The sequence below is a fragment of the Gloeophyllum trabeum genome (assembly GCF_000344685.1).
Source record: "Gloeophyllum trabeum ATCC 11539 unplaced genomic scaffold GLOTRscaffold_00011, whole genome shotgun sequence".
Lineage (NCBI taxonomy): Eukaryota > Fungi > Basidiomycota > Agaricomycetes > Gloeophyllales > Gloeophyllaceae > Gloeophyllum > Gloeophyllum trabeum.
The window spans coordinates 696579-722304 of NW_006920420.1; the positions used below are offsets into that span (position 1 = coordinate 696579).

At 54.4% G+C, this 25726-nt stretch overlaps 9 protein-coding genes across 9 annotated transcripts in view; 5 read left to right on the forward strand and 4 right to left on the reverse strand.

Moving 5' to 3' along the window:
• Nucleotides 1-802, reverse strand: part of GLOTRDRAFT_140027 (uncharacterized protein) — a gene marked incomplete at its 5' end in the record, with an annotated part of 3937 nt that extends 3135 nt beyond the window's left edge. Inside the window, 3 exons of the mRNA XM_007870208.1 lie at nt 395-495; nt 543-599; nt 662-802. Of these exons, the coding sequence (XP_007868399.1) occupies nt 395-495; nt 543-599; nt 662-802 (299 nt within the window). The remainder of the gene's footprint in view (nt 1-394; nt 496-542; nt 600-661) is intronic.
• A 2118-nt stretch (nt 803-2920) lies between these two features.
• On the reverse strand, nt 2921-5760 carry GLOTRDRAFT_131380 (uncharacterized protein; the record flags this gene model as incomplete). Its single annotated transcript, XM_007870209.1, has 15 exons — nt 2921-3034; nt 3088-3186; nt 3236-3300; nt 3360-3464; nt 3514-3734; nt 3793-3931; nt 3980-4220; nt 4279-4417; nt 4468-4564; nt 4621-4752; nt 4807-4910; nt 4967-5056; nt 5115-5465; nt 5533-5628; nt 5678-5760. 15 exons carry the CDS (start codon nt 5758-5760, stop codon nt 2921-2923), a joined length of 2076 nt encoding a protein of 691 aa, XP_007868400.1.
• A 738-nt stretch (nt 5761-6498) lies between these two features.
• On the reverse strand, nt 6499-7935 carry GLOTRDRAFT_140028 (NAD P-binding protein; the record flags this gene model as incomplete). Its single annotated transcript, XM_007870210.1, has 7 exons — nt 7807-7935; nt 7445-7751; nt 7243-7390; nt 7165-7171; nt 6783-7113; nt 6600-6747; nt 6499-6552 (listed from the first exon to the last, which is right to left on the reverse strand). Exons 1-7 carry the CDS (start codon nt 7880-7882, stop codon nt 6499-6501), a joined length of 1071 nt encoding a protein of 356 aa, XP_007868401.1. The 5' UTR covers nt 7883-7935.
• Nucleotides 7936-8163: 228 nt separating this feature from the next.
• GLOTRDRAFT_111853 (uncharacterized protein) lies at nt 8164-8571 on the forward strand. The gene has a single exon (XM_007870211.1). The coding sequence runs from the start codon at nt 8249-8251 to the stop codon at nt 8411-8413; it is 165 nt and encodes a 54-aa protein (XP_007868402.1). The 5' UTR covers nt 8164-8248; the 3' UTR covers nt 8414-8571.
• A 1862-nt stretch (nt 8572-10433) lies between these two features.
• On the reverse strand, nt 10434-11926 carry GLOTRDRAFT_63729 (terpenoid cyclases/Protein prenyltransferase). The gene is given in 9 exon segments (XM_007870212.1): nt 10434-10665; nt 10716-10791; nt 10852-10950; nt 11010-11143; nt 11194-11409; nt 11429-11433; nt 11464-11578; nt 11649-11802; nt 11851-11926. The coding sequence occupies 9 exon segments, from the start codon at nt 11914-11916 to the stop codon at nt 10541-10543; spliced, it is 990 nt and encodes a 329-aa protein (XP_007868403.1). The 5' UTR covers nt 11917-11926; the 3' UTR covers nt 10434-10540.
• A 171-nt stretch (nt 11927-12097) lies between these two features.
• Nucleotides 12098-14550, forward strand: GLOTRDRAFT_140032 (uncharacterized protein; the record flags this gene model as incomplete). Its single annotated transcript, XM_007870213.1, has 9 exons — nt 12098-12211; nt 12272-12641; nt 12694-12805; nt 12864-12988; nt 13076-13179; nt 13240-13558; nt 13611-13878; nt 13937-14441; nt 14497-14550. Exons 1-9 carry the CDS (start codon nt 12104-12106, stop codon nt 14548-14550), a joined length of 1965 nt encoding a protein of 654 aa, XP_007868404.1. The 5' UTR covers nt 12098-12103.
• Nucleotides 14551-14992: 442 nt separating this feature from the next.
• Nucleotides 14993-17710, forward strand: GLOTRDRAFT_140033 (APC amino acid permease). Its single transcript, XM_007870214.1, has 13 exons — nt 14993-15194; nt 15249-15270; nt 15325-15393; nt 15653-15698; nt 15755-15790; nt 15847-15988; nt 16047-16422; nt 16476-16685; nt 16738-16769; nt 16826-16938; nt 16997-17107; nt 17163-17432; nt 17495-17710. The coding sequence occupies exons 1-13, from the start codon at nt 15073-15075 to the stop codon at nt 17557-17559; spliced, it is 1614 nt and encodes a 537-aa protein (XP_007868405.1). The 5' UTR covers nt 14993-15072; the 3' UTR covers nt 17560-17710.
• A 558-nt stretch (nt 17711-18268) lies between these two features.
• Nucleotides 18269-19173, forward strand: GLOTRDRAFT_63734 (acyl-CoA N-acyltransferase). Its single transcript, XM_007870215.1, has 2 exons — nt 18269-18385; nt 18447-19173. Exons 1-2 carry the CDS (start codon nt 18296-18298, stop codon nt 19086-19088), a joined length of 732 nt encoding a protein of 243 aa, XP_007868406.1. The 5' UTR covers nt 18269-18295; the 3' UTR covers nt 19089-19173.
• A 2833-nt stretch (nt 19174-22006) lies between these two features.
• GLOTRDRAFT_79159 (uncharacterized protein) lies at nt 22007-24077 on the forward strand. Its single transcript, XM_007870216.1, has 2 exons — nt 22007-22691; nt 22751-24077. Exons 1-2 carry the CDS (start codon nt 22056-22058, stop codon nt 23852-23854), a joined length of 1740 nt encoding a protein of 579 aa, XP_007868407.1. The 5' UTR covers nt 22007-22055; the 3' UTR covers nt 23855-24077.
• The last annotated feature ends 1649 nt before the right edge of the window (nt 24078-25726 follow it).

Genomic DNA, 25726 nt, shown 5'->3' on the forward strand with positions numbered 1-25726 from the left:
GTAGCTCGGTGTCAGATAGCTCATGGAATGTACACTTATCCCTTCCTATCCAGAGATTGGACTGCCAGCCTAGCCAGAACTTGAATAGACATACGAGTTTGCCTATCCGTATCTATCCCATGGAAAGCTAGGTTACATGTCCGATGCTGGAACGGTCAATCGTATCGACAATCTTGCGCTGCATAGAATATCCCCCCGGCCGACACTCACTCCATATAAGGCGCAAGCCAACAATTACATAATGTCCCAATATATACATGTAGTAGCTAAATATGGTATTCCCGCTACCGATGCCTGTCCGGCGACCGTCGCGTCGATTGTACCTACAACCGCCAAAGATTGTGCGCAATATATCGACCTTGGTCCATATTATAGCTCTGATGCTGGAGCATACCTGTAGTGTTCGAACGGTATGCCGGAGTCGACAGGCACGGACACGGCAGCGTAGAGATACTGCATGTCTTGATCGGTAAAGTATGGGTTGGCATCCGGATCCTGATATACGTCAGCGCACGTCTCCGAGAGAATGAATGAATACTTACATCGATGCGATGCATGAAAAGCTCGCAGAAGACGTGCTTACATCCGACGTCTGACTTCTGCGAGAAAGGACTGACTGGTTCGAGCTGCGAAATCGCGCTCGCCTTCAGCCACAAGTCACCTGGCCCACGCTCGGGGTGGGGTGGGGGGCGGGTTTTCTAGGTGGACGCTGTGGGGGAAGCTGGGATGAGGAGGTCGGAAGCTGTTGGTCTTCGGCATTTCTGCTGATATCGTGGCGGACTTGCAAGGGGTTGGGAGTCATCTTGATGCAAGTCTGTCACCCTAGATATATGTACAGGTGTTACCTAGCTAGTCGATGGCTAAGTCAGTGAGGTTGCATATTTAACATGAGATAGAAAGCGTAGCCAACGCACGGCGAGGATACAACATATCGGAGATATCCGGACCGTAGATAGAAATGAACAGATCAACTAGTCTGAGTATCTTAAGGATGGATTGCAATGCTCAACTGGCGCAGTTTCCCGACCGGTATCCAAAGTATCTTATACAGGACAGTCTACTGGATAATGAAACTAGATCTAATATCTTAGGGGTCTTGACCGGTGGATAATCTGCAGGAAACGCAGTGATTTGCGTTGGCATATATTTTGCTCGCCTTGATGTAAATATCGTTAGAATCGTCCGACAATAGCACACGCCACATGTAGGGCAATGCATACAGCAAAGGTGTACGAAGGTGTACTATAACTAGATCTTCGACGTCCCTCTGCGCCTGCACTGGCGTCCGTGAGATTACTCATTAGCCTTTCTCCACCAAGTACTCTCGATCTTGTGCAGTACAGTTTTCACCCTATATGGGGGAGTTGAACAACTCCCAGCGTACATACAGCCAAGTCAATGTTAATAGCTGAGTGCCAGGTGCAGCTGGCTACCATCAGGACTGGCAAATTCTCCCCGTAGCTCTATCAAGCTCAGCATTCAAAGTTGAGCCAAGGCCCTGTGAGCGTCCGGTTCACTAGACCGAGGAACGTGCTTTCGGGGCCGTGTGGCTGCCGAGACGGCTGAAAGAGAGTACAAGTAAAAGAGGCACCTGGAGTGCACTCTTTATTTTCTATCTTGATCTATTCATCCCGTAGAATCGCTAGACGCTAGAGGTATAAAAGAGCTTGTACAAGTCGTTGTACTAGAGAGCTCGCTCAATCTCACAACTTTACACCTATCTTGTCTTGGGCGTCTACTCTCCGTGTGCCGACACCGCGACTTCAGTCACGCTATCGTCACAGCCCTTTCATCCCGTTTCGGATAGAGTGGGGCGTGAGAATTTAAGAGATTCCGAAGCTTCTTCCGGGCATCCCTCGAATCGGACCGTCACCGAGCGAGTATTCCTACGTCCAAATACCGAGTGCACTTGCAGTTCTTATCAAATTCAGTTATTGTAAAATGGGCGACGACAAGTAGCCATGTCATCATACGAAAATGCTTGCGGAGTTTTCATAAATGGATTGACTGCCATACGCGACGACTGCAACCGAAAATATCCGTTTTGAGTGCAACCCGCGGCGTGGACTCGTCTCAGACACACCTACTAGCTTTGTTCTGGTTGCATCGACCCATCGACTAGGGAATCTGTAATGGCTCGAGATATAATGTCTTGGGAAAAGTCTCCAATGTTTGTAGCTGGACACGGACGCCAGGGCTAAAAACATGCCTAGCTTCTCCCTCCTCTCCCTCCCCAGCATCCAAATTCATCGCGAACCCCCAACAGCCAATGAGGCTCTAGGGAGATAGATGGAGCTGGCAGTTCGCAGAATCGCAAGGGCGGTGGTTCCGAAGGAGAACCTGGCACCTCCCCCTTCGCTCGACGCACGAAAGTACCACCCAGCCCAATGATCCTGGCATCTGCGCACTTAGCGCATGGAAGCATCAGCACTATTGCTAGAGGGAAGAACGCCTAGCTCGTAATGGGCGTTGACCCCTGCGAAGCGGGTGATAATACGGAAGTGTAGTGTGAGCGATGCTACCGCCGCTGTCGTCGTCCTATCTATGTAGTCTAATGTTTATTTCCCTTCTAATACTGGTTTGTTACCGTCCACTGCGGTCTTAGATCGTCTCGTCCGGCCCTTTTCCCATCTGTTACGCAAACTCGTATGGTACTTGGCTTCCGCCTCTTCATTTGTAATGTCTAGGAAACGACATTCTTATCGGTTTTCCTGCTGCGCTCTATACTTGACATTTTCCCCATGTCCATCTCATGGCTCACAGGCGCCCCTTCGAATGCTGTGAACGGGGATACAGTTTCCTCATCACCCAATTCCCGTCTGATTGCTCTCATTCGTCGTGCGCATACATTAGTCTTACACAATTCACGCTACCTCCTCGCACCATAGGCTTTGACGCGACACCGAGTCTTCTCCTCAGTCTACTGTGGCCGTATTCCGAAGAGCGCCAGTAATTCTTCCAGTGTCATCTTCTGACTCTTGATCCTCTCGCCGCTAAGAGCGGCTACAGCGACGGCGCGCTTCTTGGCCTGTAGCTGGAACTCCAGTAAGGAGCGGCGCCATATTCAATGTCAGAGTACAAGCTCACCTCAAGGATTCGACCTTCTATAGTGTTTTCCGTCGTCAACTTGTAGACCGTAACAGGTCTTTCTTGACCCAGCCTGTGAACACGGTCGAATGCTTGGTCCTAAACGCTTGTTGAGTGATTGCGCATGAAGCAATCCCTAAAGACTCACTTCAGAGGCGGGGTTCCACCAAGGGTCAGTGAGAATCACGTTGTTGCACATCGTCAGATTCAAGCCTTCCGACGTTGTCTAGATCAATGCCTTATACCATCAGTAGAAGCCTGAAACAACCCACCGACTCCGCCGGCCTTGAGCGACACTAGCGCTACGGTTACGCTCGTGTCCCGCTCAAGAGTGTCCAGTACTTTATCTCGCTGTGATATCTTCAGGCCTCCGTCGTCTACGAGCACCTCAGTCTCATGGGGGACGTAGACGGAACTGAACCTTACAGCGGACAAACTTCATACCATCCTTGGCCAGGAATTCGCCGATCAGGTCTAGCATGCCAGTCCACTGCGAATAGACTATTGTCTTGTCTTCGCCGCCCGACTGCTTGTGGATTCCCCATAGTATCTTGAGTATCTCTCGAACCTTGGCGGAGTCCGAGCCGGGCGGAAAGTGTAGTGCTGTAGGCATCCGCGCGCCCCGAGCCTTGGAGCTTGCTCGGGCGCTTGTGTGATCATAAGCCACTGGAGGAATGGGGGAGTAATGCATATAGGCGAGCTTACCCGGAGGGCAGAATAGGTCTTTGCCAGCGGTGTGGCAATACTGTGAACTCGGCCGAATCAACTTCGTTTTTCGCATCCTTAACATTGGTCTCCGTCTCATCCTCGTCTGGCCTATGGAAGAGCCGAGGATGGTCGCATGCTAGCGTAGTCATCAGCTGCAGCCAGACCCACGTAGACATCATCGTACCTTGTCTCAATCGCAAGAGCCAGGTCAACACGTTAATATACCGTGACTGCACCTCGCCGATCTCCACGAGCTCCCAGACTTGATTGACGATCCATTCTTCCACAACTCGGTAGAACTCCCGTTCCTCTTTAGTGAAGCGGCAGAGGACGAGATGCACGTTGCGGGGCGGGAGTTTGACTATGACAGTTCCGTTGAGCATAGTGTCCTTCCTTCTGCGCATGAGGACCCCGTTGAGGACGACCTAGATGATTCCCAGTAATTTTTTGTTACGCTGCTGGCAGCGAGGACCGAATGCTCACATGTAGCCTCTTCATGGCGGTAATGTCAATCCCCCTCTTGACGGGGTTTGCAATCCTCTCATTGAAGATATCCCAATCATTCAACGGACGGACGTCGATAAAATTTAAGAGCGGATAAAGATCTTCCACCTTATTCTGTCTGCCAAATGATCAGGCCCCTTTGTGAAGCAATCAAATCACGCTACATACATGGGAGTACCGGTCAAGCACCACTTGTACTTCCCCATGAGCTCCCAACACGCTTCGGCGCCCGCAGTTTTGCGATTTCTGATCTCGTGCGCCTCGTCTTGAGACACACAATCTTCCAGCTTACATCAACTAACTTTGGGAGGAATGACGTACCGAGAATAATTCTGAGCCAGGGAACGTTGAACAAGGCACTCCTCAATTCCCCCGCTTCGTACGCATTGTACTCGCTTTTGACTATACCATATGTCGTAATCACAATGTCAGCGTTCGTTAATATTCTCGGCTCTGTTGGAATATAGTGTCAGTGCCGAGTATAGAGCCCATGAACTGCTACCGCACCGGATGTTCTCTTGCTATCATGATGGTTCAGGACTCGGAGACCGGGCGCAAACTTTGCGGATTCTCGAGCCCACTGTCGTATCAGGGCAGCGGGACACACAATTCTGATGGGAGGTATTATTAGGAGCTCTGACTAGTCACGAAGGAAAGTTACGCGTACAGAGTGGCACCGGACCATCCCTCCTTACGGTCGCTAGTGGTTGCACGACCTTCAACAACCCTTACCAAAGCCTGCACGGTCTTTCCGAGACTGTCAAGTATCTCCGTCAGCCGAATCTTAGCCCTGACCACTGACCAAACGGAATTACCCCATGTCATCCGCAACTATGCCACCTCGTCTGTTCTCTCTCTCTCGATGGGCCATCCATTGCCTTGCAATGGTTTGATGTGGGAGAAGCTTGACGTGCGGCGCAAAACCAGGCACTGTCTCCAGTTCTTTCAATACTTTATACTCATCGTGGTGCGTGATCACGTCCGGGAGGAGTGCTTTCGGGTCGTCGGCAAGTATCGACAGGTTATCTGCGAGGGTACTCTCCCTGTCCGCGGTATTGTTATCTGATACAGGAGGCTTCTCGATAGGAACGACCTTAAGCTTGGGTATCTTCGGTTTTCCATGACGCACCGGTGGAGATTCCACGACGGACACAATGGGCTTGTTCCTAAACCCAAACCCCGTCGGCAAGGTGGAATTGTGGCATATGAACAGACGCGTATTATTATACTTACGCAATCCAAGGTGGCTTCATGTCTTCTCCATCTATGACCCGGAAAGATTTCCTGGGTTTCGGAGGTACGGTATCTGCAGGTTCCTGCTTGACGTCCCTACGGCTCGTTAGTAAAGTAGCATGAGCAGGCGAGCGAAGATACCGACTGGAGCCAGGGTGGTCTCATGTCCACTCCATCGAGGAACCGGAAGGACTTTCTCGGTTTCTGCTGCATAGTCGTCGAAGGCATTGTCTGGACAGGCAACTTGATACAACAGGCGCGTGCTTCAATACGCTAATTTGGGCACCTTCACTTTGCGGGTAGTCCAGGCGTCACGCCGGACCTGACGCCACTCCTGGATCGCGAGAGAATGATGTTCAAGCTTGTTACTGGAGGGTACAGTCGCAAACGAGGGGCGGGTTCCGCATACAAAGGCTTATAATTATAGCCTGGGGAAGCCCGAGGCTGTCCAGGGATATATATGCGTGACATCCTAGAGATATCGTTTACACTCAGCGGCGTTGTCAAGAAGGAACAATGGAGTCATATAGACCACAATTACTACTCACGCGGCTCCGTAGTGGATTGTGGGAGAACAAAGCAAAGATCAAGTGAGTGGGTATGCAATCGACCTTAGACCGTTACCGTCAAGTGATTGCTCCTAGTATTATTAGGAATCCTCTTCTTGCAGCGCCTTTCAAGTTGTTCCTGCTGAACCTAACGGAACCAAATCCGCGTGGCAATCCACGTGCGTGAGTGATCCGTGAGCCACATTCGAGCCGTTTGAGCCACAGAAGCAAGTCGGCATTCGTGAGCTTCAGAATCAAAAGCATTTTCTACGTTTGTGGGTGGGTTGGTTTATGTCTGACATTCTGCTCAGGGAGAGCAGGCCTTGTCCGCGGTACATAAAATCGATACCGTGCTGGCATTATCTACGAGTCACTCCGTGAAGATATTGACGATTCTAGTAATTCCGAGTCTCGAATTCTACATCAGGTCCATAAACATCAGACGCATGCTAAGAGGCGTGATGCTGTCTCTCTAGGGATGTCAATTCCGGCAGGCATTATGCGAGACAAACGTCTGACCTCTCCGTTCAGTAAGTCACGGCAAGGTTCTCCTTTCATCTCCTTGATATAATCTTGCATAGTCTTCCACTTCCAATTCTTCTGTCCTGGGTTTACGAGATCGTTGTCGTTCTTCTCCCAGTTCATCTTGCCCTCGCCAATCAGGATGCTGGTCGCAAGAGTCAGAGGCTATCGTCGTGACACGCGGAGAACACCCGCCGGATATGCGACGCCGGATTATCCAGTTTGCCTTTCTCCATGTCCTTCTTCGTAAGCTCCTTAAACTCGCCGAGATCAATCTCCTTGATCTCTATCTTCTTCCCGCTCTCTTTCATTACTGCGTTGGCAATGTCTTCCACACTCGCGAGGCTCCCTGCCAGGTGGACCTCGTCGGGCACTGCGCCATTTGTGGAGGACATGCACAACAGAGAGAGGTAAACAAGGCTCCGCCCTATGTCAGCCTTCGAGGTAAGGGCAAACGGTACGGCTTTGGGCCCGATACAGGTGTATATGCCTCCTTCGGTATCGAAGCCGACTGTGAGGTGCACTTAGTTCAGACGGAGGGCAGCAAGCGGTGCTTACGCACACCACGGCTAAGGTGAGCATATACCCCAATCCGAGTGCTATAAGATTCCTGTAGAACGCGACAGGAAAGGGAACGTACCCCAATGGTATCTTCGAGCAGCATTCCGTTGTAAACGGAGATAATTCTCAATTTATCTTTGGCATATTCCCGCGCGTAAGACATATGCTTCTTCTTATGCACCCATTCCTCGTGTTCAAAGCCCGGGAAGTCGTTCTTCCAATGGTCTCTGAGGCGACGCGAATGTGAGCATGCAAGGTGGATTCCCATAAAGACGACTTACCCTCCAAATTCACTCGGAAAGTACGCCTTCACTCCAGCCTGGACAGCAGCTCGTACGAGCTTATTCGCGGCGTCAGCGTCGTTGATCCCCAAGGAACTGACGACAATATCTGCCGCCACCCCTTGCAGTGTCTCGACAATATCGCTTTCGGAAGAGTGCGGAGAGGCGATGTCTACTTTGCGGAGAACTGCTCCTTTCGCTGCGAGTGCCTTGGACTTCTCTGATTTCGGGTCGCGGGTGAAGCAGACAACTGAAGAGAAGAAGGGCTTGTACTTCTTGTCGAGGAATGTTTCGGATACCGTCATCCCTGCGACGTGATTTAGCCCTCTTCCTGAATTTGAGCGTATACAATATGCACGCACCTAGTTGGCCCGTCGCACCAGCGATAGCGACAACGTACTGGCCCCGCCCCAGATGCGCAGACATAGGCAGTGACATGGCGGCCGGAGGGGAAAGAGATGTCGTCGAGCGAACACAGGAGGGTCTTATATACCATGGTCTGTAATTAGCCCTAGCAGTAGTCCGACTACTGATGTAATGGCGCTGGTATCGTCACGAAGAAGCAGAGAGTGTGATCGAGGCTGTTGAAGTACGAAGGTGACGAAACAAGAATGGGGTACTCCTTTTCCGGACGAAAGGTTAGGGTTCTCCGTGCCACAGTGACAAAGATGCTAATAGCTGCCTGTCTGGACAAGGGAAAACAGGATCACGAATAAATAATGAGAGCATCTTTCTCGTAAATATGGTTGACGATTCTAATGCTACAACGAGACAGATAAACCTATTGATACAACAGAGTTCTGAATGTTTCTACCTCGCAAAGTCAGCGGCAGGCCAACAGTGAGGGAGGAGGGGATAGACAAGGCGATCAAGTACGGAACGTGGTGTTGGCAGATGGGAAAACGGCAGCACACTCATTCCTCTCTGAACCGTGTCCTCCCTCGTTCAAGTTCTGCCTCCCCAGCTTGAAGGTGTCCGAGTCCCAGCGTCTGCAGCCACTTCAAAGACACCCTTCGTCTCTTCGCCGGGGTCTCATCCCCCTCCAATCTCTCTTCCCTCCCTTCCCTTTGCTCATCTGGATCCCTTGTCCGCTTCCCCAGCACCATTGCGGTGAAGCTGTTGTTCGGTGCCTCTGCCCACACGAGCCGATACGGGTATGGCCCGCCCTCCCTCTTCAAATAATCCTCATAGGACAATAAGTCCCATTTATCCCACCTCCGCCGCTCGACTTCGAGATCAATTAGCCCGGAGTCGACGAGCCGCCACATGAGCTTGCCAGGGAGCCCGATGGTTGGAGTGCGGATTTGCAGGGGATGTCCCTCTCTTACCCGCTGCTTGTCGTGCATGTAGGAGTGGTATTGGAGGACGTCGTCCTTCGCGAACCACGTTTCGGGAGAGCGGCGGTGGTCCTCGTACGCGAAGTCGCGGACCTTGGCGCCGTGTTGCTCGAACAGTTCTGAGGGCGTCAGAGGCGGTGCCTCGCGACGTGCACTGGGCTTCGTAGGTTGCAGGACTCTGAATTCAGACGACCCTTTCGATGCCGAAGGGGAAGCGGCGGCAGTCTGGTGGTCTTGATGTGGCGTAGTCATCACCTTGCGCCGTTTGAGCGGCGATCCGCCTTCGTAGGCGGGCGATATGGAAGGCTGGAAGTTGACTTACTTAGATTAGTACACGTTTTGAGAAAGGCTCGAGGGAAACGTTGGACGCACGATATCTTGTGAGTTTCTAGCGGGCTCGGTAGGTGTGGATGGCGGCCGATCGCTCGTACCGTTCGTCGATCTCTAAGAGCACACGTCAGCGCCATGAAACCACATGCACCATGCCGCTCACAGATGCTTGCACGCGCGCATCCCTGGCGTCTTCATCCCGAGCCTCACTATCCGCCCGTGCTCTCTTCCGTGACGGCGAGGGCTCGGGCGCATCCACGTCCATAGGCCCATCCTCCCTCGCTTTGCCCTTCCCCTTCCTATCTACCGTCACACTTCTCTCGTACGCGAAATCGCGTATCTTGATTCCTAGGGACTTCACCCGCTCGACCCATTCGTCCGGGGTCGGAGCGTTGGGGTCGTACCCGAGGGGCTCCGTGTCCGCCTCGGAGTGCGCGTCTTCGTTCTCGTCTTGGTCTCCGGGGGAACTCGGAGTGTGACTGACCACGTAGGGGAGTCGGGTTGTGATGTGGTTTGAGGGCCTGCCCGACGATGCTGGGGGTAATGGTGGTAGCAGAAGGGACCGCGTGGTCCGGATAAGCTCGCGGCCTGGTGGCTACACGAAGAAAGGTCAGCACAGAGGAAGCAGTAAAATGTGACGCATTCTGCGTACGATGGGCTGGCCGAATCGATTCCTTGCGGTCGCTGGCTCAGCGGGTGGTGTGTGCGACGAAGGACCAGCGAGTGCCGGGCCTTCGCTTCCAACCGACTTCATCTGGGGGCTGAGCGATTCAAATGTGGCGGTACGCTGGAGGCTTCTGGGTTTGTTGACGTTCGACATCTTGATTTGTGTATATGTTTCTGATGATGAAGGATTCTTAGGTTGCGGAGAGTCGCAGTAGAGACCCAACTGGCGAAGCTGTAAAGGAGGCCACAATGGCGAAGGCGAAGGGTGGTTGTAGTTGAAGTCCAAAACGGGGATTGTGGCAATGAACCGCGCCTCTTATAGGTTAGCCACAACAAAGGCCTTTCAAGTGGTGTGGCCAACGCGCAGCCTCTGTGGCGGATATCAGGCTATTGTCTTGCGCCCCTTTCACCACACGTTTCTTGAGACACCTTCGTTCGATGGGGCGTGTTGAAAGGAGGCATATGGTTGTAAACCACGTCGTCGTTCGAGACGACGTCGACAACAGGATGAGCGTGCACTTCGATTAAACATTTTGTGGGTCCCACATCGGGCCGGATATCTCCGGCGTCTATTTTAGGACTCACGATTTACTGTACCAACTGGTGTTGCCCTATAGCTATAGGACGAAGAGGGAGCAGGTTATAGTGTACAAGTTGGAGAATTAAATACATTGATCTTATAGATATTTACAGGAGCGAATTTATGGATTGCAGATACCAGTACGAACTGTAAAGAGACCGGGTGGAGATAAGTACCAGAGAATCACGTTTTCCTACGGGGCAAGGCTTTCCACCCCTTCCGTAAGCCCATCGCTTCTATTATGTGTGCAGGCATGCAATACACAGGATCGAGGTCGATTAACCCCGGATATCCCAGTAAGGATAGACCTGTGCTCATACATGTCAGTCGCGGAGGTTAACAAAAGGCGTGGACTTACCAGCAATGCCGAAATGAGTGTGGAAAACATCCACCATATCTCCCGGCCTATCAGCGATCCCTCCACCTTCGGAATCCTGCGTATATTCGCTTAAGCATACAGGATACGTATATGCAACAGAATAGAGTGAACTCACTTGGGCAGATAAGACGAAGGAAATCAGCTTGTCCGAGTCGATCCACGACAGCTTATCCAGTATAGACATCGCTGATAAGCACCAGAAACTGTAACAGACCTATGTTGTCCAGCCACATGCTCGTTAGTCCAAGTCTACGGAAATTCGCTGCAACTGACATCCTCAAGCTTTTCTGGCCTGCCATTCAGTCCGCCATTTGGAAGCTGGCGTTCTGCCAACCACCATCCCAATGTCTCGTGGTCCACCTCGTCCAGCCGATCTAATATCGCCAGTGCGGCGACGCACACGAACACTAGACAGCGACCGTTAAGCGTTCAGAAGGGCAACAAAACGGTTGTCTACCTTGACCCGCATGGGTCTCAGCGCCGATGCAGTTTCCGAAGCCTCCGTCATAGTTTCTGCACGCACGGATATATGAGACTGTCTTCTCCACGTCCAAGTCGGACAAGCAACCAAGGAGCGATAGCGAGTTGACAGCGCAGTAGGAAAATCGCGTGTCGATCTCGCCGAAAGAGTCGCCAGCAAAGACACCAGACGGTTGTTGGAGTGATAGAATAACTGGCATCACGGATGAGACCCAGTCTTGGAAGAGTCATAAACCGTTACTTGCACCTAGCAACTCTCGCTTTATCCACGCGATCTAGCGCGTCATGGGTGACTAGGATCTGGATGGCACTCGTAGTCGCGAGGAGATGGGCGTCATGGTCGGGATGGGCGCCAAAGCCTCCTATATTACAAAGGAGTAGAAGGGGCGTTCAGTGACTGAAACAGCACTATGAACGACAGAAGAACCAAACCTGCCTCGTCGTCCCAGCAGCTCATCACAAAGTCAATCATCTCCTCCCTGTCCAGAGCCTCTTTGTGTCCCATTATACATAACGCAGTCAGACCCCAGTAGATCGCGTTCATGCGCAGGTGCGCCGTCATATGGTATGTCAGGTCATCCTTGTTCTGGGGAGAGTCGGTTATAAACTATCGAGACTTCGAGGAAGAGCGTACATCTCCCAAGGACTTGATGTATGCGACATGCTTGTCCACATAGAGCTGCGTCTCTGAAGCGGCCATCGTACTGAGGTCACGGAGAGGATAAGCTTCGTTACCGGCGGCAAGTCAGCTGCGTCTGATGAATCCGAGTCCGATGAAGGTCGGTAAATTCCGATCCTTCGTCGTCGTGTGCGACGTCTTCGGCGACGTGAAGTCTTTATAAGCTCGCTCTCACTGGGACACATATACTACGATTCTTCGACACGATATGCAAGTCTCGGAAGAAATGCCCTTCAGAATCTTGGACTTGCCGCCGGAGCTCATCGTTCTCATCCTTCGCAGCCTGGACTGGAGGTCTATTCTCCAGTGTCTAGCCGTAAGCACACAGTTCGTACATATACTGCCGCTCATTACTCTGACAAGAAAGCTCTGGTAGACATGCAAGACCCTGCAAGGTCTCACTCAAACCGCAGAAGTCCGATATCAGTTAGAGCTCGCATACGATGGGCTCCTTCCCACCCCGTCATGGACTTCGGTGCCCTTCCACGCCGCGCTGGCTGCCCTTCGGACGCGTCGCGAGGCTTTCAGATATCTGCAATGGAAGAATACTGTCAATGTATCCATCCCAGGACCTTGCCAGGCGTATGAGCTGGTCGGCGGTGTCTTCGCAAAGAGTATGCCCGCGGGCGGCCTGATGCTCGCACCGGGCAGCAGGCACTTTTTGTTCAGTTGGCTGCCGACTTCGAAGGGGCCTGTGGAATTTCCTCGCGGCAGCCTGGACAATGGAGGTCATTGCTCAGATCCCGGTACATCTACTTCTCCTAGATCACCAGACATATGGGACTGAGTCCAGTACAGACTACCACCCGTCCACGTCGACTCTCGTCAGGCCTGACATCGGGATCGCCACCAGGGACTTCGCTATTGATCCTACTCAAGATTTGATCGCGTTGATCGAACATGATGATGGGTATGCTCGATTTAGCTCACGAACGCCCAGTTCCTTTGCTGATTTAGCCTTCCCATAGTCCCACTCTCACTTCCCCACATGCCTTGGTACAGATCCACTTGCGAACGATTTCGACTAACGAACCGCATCCGGAGACGACTTGCCCTATCTTCCGCCATGTCACGCCATTCAGAATTGGTGAGGGTCCGTTGCTTGTCTTTACTACACGCTCGAATGTCCTTCGTGGAAAGACATACTGACACGCCTTGGACCACATTTGACACTGAACAGGTAACGCATTCATTCAGATCGTGGACGACGTGGTAGGGTTGTTTTTCTGGGCCGAGGGGCCCGGGCTGCTCATCTGGAGTTGGAAAGACGGTCGTGTCTGCGTTGTAAGTCCTCCTTCGACTGCGATTCAACTTCCAATCAGAACTTAACCCTCACTTCTTCAGTATCAAACCGAACCGGAACTCTCGCCCTCAGCATGGGACTTCGCCTTCCTCTCGCCCCGCGCATACATGATGACATACACGGGTTCTCCCGGGTCCATCGAGGTCTTCACGTTCACCGTCGGCGATGAGATGCCCTCCGCCCCAGGTCCTGTTATCACAGATAATGCCGCTGGACTGAATAGCTACCATGTCAACGAAGGCTCGACATCAGCGGATACGAGAGGATCCGGGCCGCTTACAACCCCGACGCATATTGCACAGCTACAGCTGCCACCTCTACAGCCCACGGTACCCTTGGTGAATTTCTCCACCCATACAGGTCTGTCCTAGCCCAGTGGTTGCGATCACGCGTAACTCAAATCTCGCCGCAGGGCCGTATCTCGCCAACCCCCCGCGCACCAGCGTCCCCTTCTACACCGACACGTACAACCAGCGCATGCACGTCATGACGATGCGGTACCACGCCGATAATCGGGTCTTCCGGTATATCATGTACGTCAACAACAAGACGTTTTTGGATCTGGTGAAGAAGAGGAAAGAAGAGTGGGGTCCGACGGGAAAGAAAGTACTGAGCTGGTCGGAGTGGGGGCGCGAGGCGACCAGGATCACTGCAAGTTTATGGGAGTTCCATTGGTTGAGGTTAGTGGTTGTTTATTGCTGTGGGCACTAATCCCACTGTCTAACACTGTCCTTGCAGATACGTTTATGGAACACGAGTCGTCTGTCCGCCAGAACGGGTGCCTGACGGTAATCTACCCAATGCTGGCCTGGTCCAGCGAATCCGACTCCTCGACTTCAATGTCCGGGCATATCTCCCTCGACCGTCGTATCTTGACGGGGACGAACAACTAGGAGAAGCGGGTCCAGCTCCCAGGGTTTCATCCCAATCAGACTCTGATCCGAATGGTGTCTCGTCGCCTCCCGCTCCATATATTCCCGCTCCAACTCGCACTGTGGAGTCAGAAATGAACTCATACATTTCCGAGGAACCAGCTGAGCTCAACGGAGACGTGATCGAGACAAGCCTCAACCTGGAACCCTCGCAGGTCGTTTGCGACGCCGTCTTCAAGGACCCGGTGGAGACGACCCTGCCGTACCGCACGGTGACGCGGACGATGCGTGTGCCCCCAGGGGGTCTGGGGTCTGGTCATTGGGGATACAGCGGCTTTATGATCGATGAAGAGCGCTTGATAGGGCTCAAGGTGAGTTAGCTGGTCTCCGTTTCTCCAGCTGTCTCACGTGTGTTGATACTGACAGTCGACTGCCCTTTCGGAGGGTGATATGGGCGATGTCACGGTTTTTACGCTCTGAGCGAACCGCCTGTCCATTCCGGGAACTCGATGCTTCAAACTGTTATACTCGCGAGGATTCTATGGATATTCATCTTCTAAACCCCCCCCCCCCCCCGGAGGGAGTGAAATTGACCGTTGATGATTTTCTTCGGAAGTCGGACGCCACCAGCAATAGTGGTCGTTCTCCGCGAAACTGTTCATGTTTTTGATATTCGATATCCTTGGATGCGGCTGATATGGGTGGAATGCTGAAAGTCGCTCGATTGTAGCTAGTGCTGTCTTTATGTTCTTGTATGTTTATTATTGCGAATTGCATCGGGAGTGTTACGGCCCAATGCCATTGCCATTGCGCGCGGAAGCCATCACACAGCCAAGGTACTCGGCTAGATAACCGCTCGTGATTGACAACGCCACTCTTATCTTCGCGTCTCCCTTCCACCCATACTTATCATGGGACCCAGATTCCTGACAGTTTTGACGCTTCTTTCTTGCCCTCGTCGTCTGCGGGTAGCCTAGCAGCAGGCGGGCATCGTCGACAATCATGTCTGATACACACAGCAGCGAGAAGGATGCTAAGGTGCGTGCTCAGGCCAGAGCAGCACCGGTGGCAATGGAGAGCGACGAGGCGGAATTGGCGAGGATGGGATACAAGCAGGAATTAAAGTATGTGCAATGGTCTTTATTTTCATGTTATGTCAAGGCTGACCTGCAACGTAGACGGGACTTGAGTCTGGTCCAAGTCAGTGACAGTCCTCTGACGCTAAACAGACGAGGCTCACGTTAAGGAGAGTAGAACTTCGGTGTATCATTCTCGATCATTAGTATTATGACTGGTGTCCCGTCCTTGTTCTTGTATGGATTGGTGAGGATCATGCATTTTGATCTCAAGCTCGTCTACGGCCGCATACCCCCCGGATAGCTATGATCGCGTGCTTTCAGACCTTGCTGAGGAGTTTGACGGGACTCCCAAGTCTGAAACTGTCTACCGCAATGGACGTAGGGTCACTTGAACTCCCCAGCCAGGTCTGTGTAGCATGCCCATGTTTGTGGCCCAAGACGTGGGCAGCCGTGCCTCAACAAATGCAATCGTTCTCTGACTGTCTGACCTGACTTAACACCAGAACACAGGAGGACCTGGTCCCATGGTGTGGGGATGGATTGTTGTCGGTGAGCAGGTTGATTGTATGCACACGCTGACTTTAACAATGACACGGATACGACAGCTATTTTCACTATGACCGTCGGACTTGCTATGGCTGGTATGAAACGTCAATCAGTCAAATGTCAGAACATCTTCTGAGGCACACGTTCTCAGAGGTCTGCAGCGCCCATCCTACCAGTGGGGGCCCTTACTTCTGGGCAGCAATGCTTTCCCCACGCAAAGACGCCGCCTTCGCTTCGTGGATTACCGGCTGGTTCAACTTGCTCGGACAAGTAGCGGTGACAACAGGTATCAGGTATACTTTACATCGCCAATAATCATACCATTCCGCTCATGCCCCTTCCCCCCTGTAGTTTTGGATGTGCGACATTCATCTCCACCGCTTGCACCCTCGGCACCTCCTTCGTGCCCAATGAAAAGACCACAATTGGGATCTACGCCGCCGTCCTTGTCACGCAGGGGCTCATCAACACCTTCGGCGTGCACCTCCTCAAGTACCTCAATAACATCTCCGTGTGGTGGCACGCCGTGGGCACCGTCGCGGTCGTCATCGCCGTGCTCGCGGCCGCACCGACGCACCAGTCGGCAAAGTTCGTGTTTGCCACGTTCCTGGATGGAACGGGCGTGGACGGCGTGGGGTGGTCGCAGCGCGCGAGCCCGGCGTATGTCGCAATCATTGGAATTCTGATGGCGCAGTATACGTTGACTGGGTTTGATGCCAGCGCACACGTGAGTGGGCTACGGGAGTGATGATGCAGGCGCCAAATCTATCTTTCATCTAGATGACAGAAGAGACCCACAACGCGGCCATGTCTGGATCCATAGGAATTATCATGGCTATCGGCGTTTCCGCCGTGCTGGGGTGGTTCCTCATTCTCGGTCTGCTGTTTTCTATTCAGGATCTGGATGCTACGTTAGCCTCGCCTACGGGGGAACCCGTAACCCAAATCTTCCTGGACACGGTCGGGGAGAAGGGTGCGATTGTATTAATGGTGAGCATGCGCTGCTCTTCGCCCCTACTTCGGAGAGCTTACCTTGTTGCAGGTTATTGTTATCGGGTGCATGTATTTCTGCGGGTGAGTCCGTCTCTGGTAAGAAATGCAGCGGTCCCTAAATCCAGGTCTCATTGTAGAACCTTCTCTGTGACCTCGAATTCCCGGATGATGTACGCCTTCTCCCGCGACGGCGCCATTTCAAGGTTCTTCCACAAAGTGGATCCCAAGCGGAAGTCCCCGATTCGCACAGGTATCAAGCTTGTGTGTGGAATATGTATGAGAAGCCTGGTCTGACCTGGTCTCTTTAGTGTGGCTCGCGTGCACGCTCAGCTTCATCCTGGGCCTGCCTAGCTTGGGGAGCTCCGTGGCTTTCTCGGCCGCTACGAGTATCGCCACAATCGGTCTATACATCTCCTACGGTACGCAATCTCTCTCATATGCAGTAGCCCTCACATTAAGGGATGTCGATGACAGCCATCCCGATTGCCCTCAGGGTGATATACCGCAAGCAATTCGTCCGAGGGCCCTTCCATCTCGGCAGGTTCTCGTACCCCGTCGCCTGCACCGCGGTGGCGTGGATCGCCTTCATCTCGATCGTGTTCATTCTCCCGCAGGAGAACCCCGTGAACTCGGAGACGCTCAACTACGCCATTGTCGCAGTGGGCATCGTCTCTGCGTATAGCTTCGGATTCTGGATTATTAGTGCGAGGAAGTGGTTCACGGGCCCCGTTAAGCAGATTGCAGGTAAGAGAGATTAGTTAACCGGTTTGGTCAGGATTAGAGCTGACGATGGTAACGATGCGCAGCGGAGGAGATGGGGATCAGTGTTATGGAGCCGGGTGCTCTGGAGACGGCTGAGAAGGAATCATAGAAGGTAACTCATCCGTATTCTAGACTAGTATTTACACATGCAGCGTCTCCTGGAGCATACCCGTTATTGTGTCGTTTTCTGGCTGTTTCAAGACAGGCCCATACAACTCATTAATAGGTCATGTCGTACTTCCATTGTTTGAAACCCCCCGTTCATGGGCGGTAAATCATGGATGTTCGGAGGATCCGTGACTGAAAACGCGGTGTGTGCGGTCGCTGGTTGAAGTTCGGTTTCGGCGTTACTCCAGATCTGTTGCATGTGCACTTTGTTGAAGTTTGTTCTCCATCGCCTTCTTCCTCGAGGCTGACGCAAGGGGATAACACGCTCTATGCACTTCATAACTCAAGCGCATCCGCACATGGCCATTGGCGGATGGAACTGCTGTACAGTGCTCTATAGCTAACAACTATGGCGCCTCATATTAAGTGTATGAATTGTCGTGATGTCCGGATCTGTACCCAAGCGGACCCGGTACCCGATTATTGGCCCAATCGCGCACTCACGACAGCAGACCTCCGTCCCAACCCATTCCGTGCCGCCATTGGCATAGAACCCAAATAGAACCATCATGCCTTTGATTTGAATCAGGTGAGCCTTACTGCATTAGTGTAGTGCTCTATGATGACTCGGATAGGAGCGTTAGGAAACAATGTGACTCGTCTATCGTTGAATCCACTTTCTGGCTTGGACCAACAAGTTCGAACCTACTAACCCTTCACTAGTTAGACGGCACAGAATGTCCTTAACGACATCCCAGGAGAACCTGAATTTCTGCTTCCCCATCCGGGAGCTATCGAATGATCGTCTGAAGCTAACTCCTTTCATCGCACGTACCAGTTATCAATCTCGGTGGACAGTGGTCGTTACTGATCCAACCACTCTTGTAGCCATCGGTCCATGCCGCTGAGTTCGTGAAGGGCGCTGCGCCCTACCCAGAGATATGGGCACATCTCTCGCGAGGCCCCTTCATGTCAGAGCAGGAGTACACCTCAACCTTCGTCCAAGGCCTCGTCCAGCGCGACCCGGGTATGATCCTCCTCGCGGTCATCGACAAGACGCGCCCCGCGACGCCGGTCGACCCCGAGGGCGCGCTCGCCGGCGCCGTCACATACATGGGCACGAACCCGACGCACCTCTCGACGGAGATCGGCTGGGTGATCGTGCTGCCACCCTTCCAGCGCACGCACGTCACCTCGAACCTCGTCGGGCTGATGCTGCATTACGCGCTCGATCTACCCGCGGCTGGGGGGCTCGGGCTGAGAAGGGTGCAATGGACGACGAGCACGATGAATACAGCGAGCCAGCGCACGGCGGAGAGGCTCGGGTTCCGGAAGGAGGGCGTGCTGAGGTGGGCGCAGAGGTTCGAGGACGGACGGAGGAGGGGGAAGGTGGGGAATGGGAAGGAGCAGCCGCGGGGGAGGGGCGGGGAGGACGATTTGGCGAGGGATACGGTGCTGTACAGCCTTTGCTGGGATGATTGGGAGGAGGGTGGCAGGGAGAAGGTGCAGGCCATCATGGATCGGCGGTAAAGCCTCATATCACAACTCGTCATTGGTGGAAATATCACCTTGGGAAATCGACGGAGGAGGCCTCGATCGACCTGGCAGCATTGCACCATATGCATGCGCTTTTAGGTTGATAACGATTGCACCTCCGAGTGGGTCGCCCGCACTCTGATTGGGCGGTGAGCGCAAGTATGTCAGGATATCGCTGTGGTAAGGGGATATTACAGGTCCCTCGAACTGACCTGGGCCTATGAATCTACAGACTATGCACTTGAGCACGAGGTAGATGTGGGCCAGCATCCCTCCGCCGGTGCCCAGTGAGCCTGGACGTGGGACTGCAGCCAGGCTTCTCTGTGGCGTCACTGCAGTGTGTCTCGCTTGCATCCCGTCGATTTACGAATAACCAGTAACACGCGTCCAAGCCCGGACCGACATCCCATGCTCGCAGCCTGTGGATTCAGTCCAGAGTGAATTCAGAATTCGGGCTGCACATGCCTCGACCTCCTGAAATCCGCATCCCTTCTCTTCCGCCCACCGATTAAGTGTGCATATGTATACGTACCAGTTCCCCATCCAAAGACGTTAATGACGATCCCCTTCATATCCCCAGCCCCGACATTAACTGCGCTTACGTACGTACGTATGTATCCTCCTATCCCGCACAACGTCAACTACGAGCGAAATTAATGAACGATGAACTGCGATATATCGAGCTATATCAGGAATATCCCCCCTCCCCTTCCCCAACATAACCCCGCTTCGCGACGATCGTCCCCAAATGGCGCGCATTCCCCGCCCCGCACCCCGCGTTGGAGAAGGCGGAAGCCGGCGGTGGGGGCATCGATATCAGATATCGCGGAAGGCTGAGGAAGACTTGAGCTTACATTCCTTCTGCGCGCTGACCCGGGCGGACGAGTGCTTAATGCCTATCAGGGCTATTCATATTAGTGGTCTTCCTGGTGACCATCGTTCGTGCTGATGTATCGTCTGGAGCGGCGCGCTGGCAGGGGAGCGCGCCTTACAGTTTTCTGGGCATGGAGAGGTCAGAGAGTAGGTATACAGTCCCTCTGTGTACACTGTAGACCTGTATGACGACAAGGACAAGCAATCTATCAGCCAGTATTCACACAACATCGCGTGTTCCCATGACTCACAGGGGCAGGCGGCTGTAACGGTCCTCGGTACAACCTAGCCTTAAGTGTTGACAAGTATAAGTTAGAAGGTCGGGTCGTTTCAACTGGAAAGGTGAGCACTGTCGTCACCGCGCCCGAGGATCCGCCGACATTTGCTAGTCGATGGCAAGGGACCATGGTCAACGTAACGCAGATAGTCTGATTGTGCATGCTCTGGGGATGAAGGGGACGTAGGAGCCTGCTTTCCCGGGTCGCAGAAGGGGCTGGCTCGTCCGGCCTCAGGTTACGTGCCAGCGATTTCTTCGTCTCGCGCGCACTGACATGGACGCTTGATACCCGCCGCAGGCGTTGGATTCAAGCATCTGGAGCCTTGTCCGTAGTTACGCGATGCAGCTTAGTGAGATATACGCTACTAAGAGGGCAAGTTCAATCAGGATTATTTGGAACGTGACATCGCGCTCACCAAGATAGACAGAACCGCGACCCATCGTCATCGACCACCCAATGCGGGGATCCCCGCAGGTCCCGTCTTCTGTATTCGCTGTGCGCATGGGGGAGGAGAAGACGTGCGGGGTGGGAGGGAGAACTCTTGGGGATCGCGTCTGTTCTAACTTGAAGCTCGCAGCCCAGGCACGTCTTAGAACGTGCGGGAGGATGCGCGAAAGCGAATCCCGCCGGATGTTGTGTGCATGCGCTTCGAAGGCGAGCTTATTTCGGGGACGAAGTAATGGTAATGGTCGGCTTGAGGGAGGTTGAATGGGCGTTGACCAGGTACTATACTGACCTTGGGGACGAGTCGTTTGCCCGGCATACGAGCCAGTGGCTGTTATCAATATTTGTAGAGCTGAGCTCAGCAACCACAAGACGAAGGGGTCGCAACGTCTTCCATAAGAGATTGTTTCCAGTTTGCGGGTGAACGACATGAGACTCTTACATCGAAGGCGAGGATTACTGGATATCGATATCACATGCACTGAGCACTATACGGCTGGTTACTCGTCTTCGTCGTAAACCGAATGACCAACCTAGGACAGCGCTTGCCATCAGGGGATCGTCGTCGTCACGGTTCACTCAAAGACGCTGTTGAGAGATGAGGACGAATTCAAGCCCAGCGACGGTCGACGTCGTGTCTTGTGACCTCTGTCAGTCCCTGGTCGCTGTCGTCGATCTTTGATGTCGAGGACAATCTAAAGTATCGCGATACACGACAGGATCCTGTGCAACGGAGGCAAAACAGTGCTCAGCTGACCGCAGTGCTGCTAAACAAGGCAAGGGCATTAACGGTGGCGGTGAGACTCGGGTCACGAGGGCGTCGGGATTGATGGCGTTCAGTAATGTCGGGAGTGATGGCATTCAGTACATCGTTAATGTCGGCCTGCGGGTGCTGAAAGCGTTCTCCTCGTCAGTTTCTGCCGCAGAATCGACGGTGGACAAAGATCAGCCCAGTCGTTGCAATGCTGACAAAGGCTGACGCCTACCCTCGAATTCAGCCACCCCTGTCGGAATGAGGCCCGGGAGCCGGAGTGACTTCGGAAAAACCGATCGGGGTCTGGGTCTTGTATGTTTTGCACGTCGCAGGTTCCTATTCCAGGCTGCGATCTGCAAATTGCACGCAATCGCGAGGCCCCGTTGGCCCGAGGGTCATCGAGAGGCCTCTCGGCGTTGCCTCGGTGCGGTGCCGAAGCTCGCAGTGCCATGCAGACGATGCGGTCGAGGGTGCATCCATCGGTCGCAGTCGGCACGGAATGCCCCTTCGCGGGAAGCACCCTCGAAGCGTATAAAATACGACTCTTCGCATCCAGAGCAGGCCGTCAATCAACCGACACACCCACTCCCCCACTAATCTAACCAACTCCTCATGGGGCTGTTCAAGAAGTCCTCGGGCCCCGCCCAAGCCCCCCACGACCCCCTCACCAACGAAAAGGGTCTTATCGAGCACACCCCGACACACACCCCCGCCCACTCGACCCCGACCAACCGCTCCCATACCGACCTCCTCCCCGCCAATGCCCCCGCCAAAACCCGCGTCCCCCTCGTCGCCATCGTCCTCGGCGCCGTCGCCTCCATCGGCGGCTTCATGTTCGGCTACGAGTCCGGGCAAATTTCAGGCTTCGTCCAGATGAGCGACTTTATCGACCGCTTCGGCGAGAATGGCAAGTTCAGCGCTGCCCGCGAGGGCACCATCGTCGGCCTCCTCTCCATCGGCACCCTCCTCGGCTGCTTCATTTCCGCCCCGATGGCGGACAGGTTCGGACGCAAGTACACGATATCCTTCTGGGCCTTCTTCTACATCATCGGCGTCATCATCGAGATCACGTCCAACAAGGTGTGGGTGCAGTTCGCCATGGGCAGGTTTACCGCCGGTCTCGGTATTGGTTCGCTGTCGACCTGCGTACCCATGTACCAGTCAGAGTCCATACCCAAGGCCATCCGCGGCGCCGCCGTCTCGTCATACCAGTTGTTCATCACGCTCGGTATCTGGACGGCTTACATGGTCAGTCTTTCGTCCATGTCACCGCTCAAACAGCCACTAACCCATTTGCCGCTCAACAGGTCTGCTACGGCACCGAGGGCGCCTACCACAACTCGGCGCAATGGCGTATCCCCAACGGGCTCTCCGCCCTATGGGCCATCCTTCTCGGCGTCTCTGTCCCCTTCCTCCCCGAATCCCCGCGGTGGGCATACCGCGTCGGCCGCGTCGACGAGTGCCGGCGCAACATGGCCCGTCTTAACGGGTGCGACCCGTACAGCGACCTGATCAACCAGGAGATCGCCGACATCGAGGAGAAGCTGCAGGCGGAGCGCGCGGGCGGGGACCACCCGTGGTACGAGATCTTCACGGGCCCGCGCATGCTCTACCGCACGGTGCTCGGCATGGTGCTCCAGGCGGGGCAGCAGCTCACCGGCGCGAACTTCTTCTTTTACTACGGCACGACCATCTTCGCGGCGACGGGCCTGCAGAACTCGTTCGTGACGTCCATCATCCTCGGCACGGTCAACGTCGCGGCGACGTTCCCCGGCCTGTGGATCATCGAGCACTGCGGGCGGCGCAAGTCGCTGATGGCGGGCGCGGCGTGGATGTGCGTCTGCCTGTTCATCTACGCGTTCGTCGGGCACTACAAGCTGCCGAACCCCGACGGCACGAAGAACGCCACGGCGGGCAACGTGATGATCGTCTTCACCTGTCTCTTCATCGTCGGCTTCGCGACCACCTGGGGGCCGATGGTCTGGGCGAGCGTGACGGAGCTCTACCCCGCGCGGTACAGGGCGTCCGCGACGGCCCTCGCGACCGCCGCGAACTGGCTGTTCAACTTCCTCATCTCCTTCTTCAGCACCTTCATCACGGACGCGATCGACTACTTCTACGGGCTCGTCTTCGCGTGCTGCTGCGCGGGCCTCTTCTTCATCGTGTACTTCTTCATGATCGAGACGAAGAACCGCAGCCTGGAGGAGATCGACACGATGTACGTGCTGCACGTGAACCCGATCACGAGCGCGAGCTGGACGCCCGACAGCCTCAAGCGCGAGGGCGTGCCGACGACGGACCAGCTGTACCTCGCGCCGGGCGGGCGCAAGATCGTGAAGAGCGGCGCGGAGAGCGCGCACCACGAGCAGGCGGTCAAGGAGGACCCTGCTGGGCCGAGCAAGGCCGCATAGGGGGGGGGTGTAAGGCGGCTGGGTTGATGCTTGTTTCATGACTTGACTCTTCATTTCAAATGTGACGAAAGGAAAAGTATTGAGGATGATGACGCTGGGCTGGGCGGCCAGGCAGTGGACTGTCGGATGAAGAGCAATAGATACCGATGTATTTGTTTCCGCCTCACTGCTCGATTAGCTTAAATGTATTCTTATGCGAGTAATGATAAACGATCTACAAACCAACCTCTCCCGGGGTGCCTGCTTGCTGTCTTCGTCTATCTCCATCTGTTTGAGGTACGTCCTGGTGTCGCTTTCCTTGCTGCCTTTTGATTTGGTCTAGTCTACGTGCAGTGAGATGCTTTGACCTTGCAGACCCATGAGGTGAGCAAGCGCCCGCCTTCGATGACACCCCGCGTATTGACACTCCCCATACCCGGGCCATGTCCGCAGGAACTCGAACACACGGGCATAACGGTGCTTACTAGGTTGCGAAGCATACCCCACGAACGCCAGTGGGCGTACGCAGTCAATCACCGCATCCACCGACAATGCGCCGCGGTTAGGTTAGTAATGTCATGTCATACTTAGCAGCAGCGGTCGTGACATGGAGTGTCTGATAAGCTGCTTACATGCAATGTCTCCTCCGTGAACATCGTGCGTACATTATCTCGTCGGGCCGGGTGAGTGCTTCCTCTTGTGATTCGTTGGCATCAGCCGGTGAAGCTGATCAAGTCGACAACGCACACACCGCCCCGCCCAGGCCCGAACACAACTATCTATCTACGGGCTCGGACTGCGCACTCGGACGCTATCCCGGAATAGCGCCGATGGGAACTGGCAACTCGCAGAGGCTACGACACACGCCGGCGTTGGCGGCGAGCAGCAAGAGGACACGACCCGGCCGGCGCGGTGACCAATACCCGCGCGCGCGCCGGCGACTTGGGGTGGAGGATCCAGCAGCTCAGAAGCGGGCGTGGTGCCTGGACGGAGTGCCAGTGCGTATATTCATTGTGATGTTTGTTCATGTGCGGGGGAAGATGATGAAGTCGGCCGGGAAGAGAGGACGCGTACGGTCCTTCACGCGATGAACGGCGCGTGCGGATGCCGGGTTAGCGGTGCGTGGTGTACGGTGAGTAGGGCAAGGGCTTGCGACTTACTCATCGCTGCCTTCGGACCGGGGAGTGCGGTGTCCGTGTCCCGTGTCCCGTGCACCGCGTCCCAGGTGCGGGTGGATGGAGGTGGCGGGCGGGCGGGCGGGCGGAGAGCCCCGGCCACCGCACTCGGGAGGACGGGTCGTTGCACGGCCGATGATATAAACAACCAGAACGGCTTTCGTCGAGGTGGATGGGAAGATGTTCGAGCCCAGTGAACATGAAGGTGGCGCGGAGGAAGGCAGGTACGCTGGGACCTCCGCTGAGCATGGGCGCGCATATATGCACTTCATACTCGTCCGCAGAGGACCGGGCGCCGCGCCTTCCGGTACGTCGTGCGGTGGGGTCTTCATCGCATGGGCGGTCAATAACGGACAGTCGCCGTCGAGGGGGCATTGTGAACGATAGCAGCGTCGGGGAGCAATCTCGGTGGGTCGTCTATTACACGAGCACACGAATGATCGGATGCCGTACGGGAGCTGCTCTTAGTCAGGTGTTGATGAATACGGCGTCAGATACCTGCCTAAGAGGGGGTTCTGTCGACGGTAAGGGCTCGGGGTTGAACGATACCGGGTCGTACGGAAGCCGATCTGAGGTGGTTGTCATTGTACGAGCATACAAATGTACCAACTCAGAGCGGCTTTCGTCGACGGGCGGGGTAGGGAGGTATGTGATGGAGGACTGGTGGGCTTGCCCTTTATACCGTTAGGCGACGCGGACCAGCCCGTCCTGGTCCGGG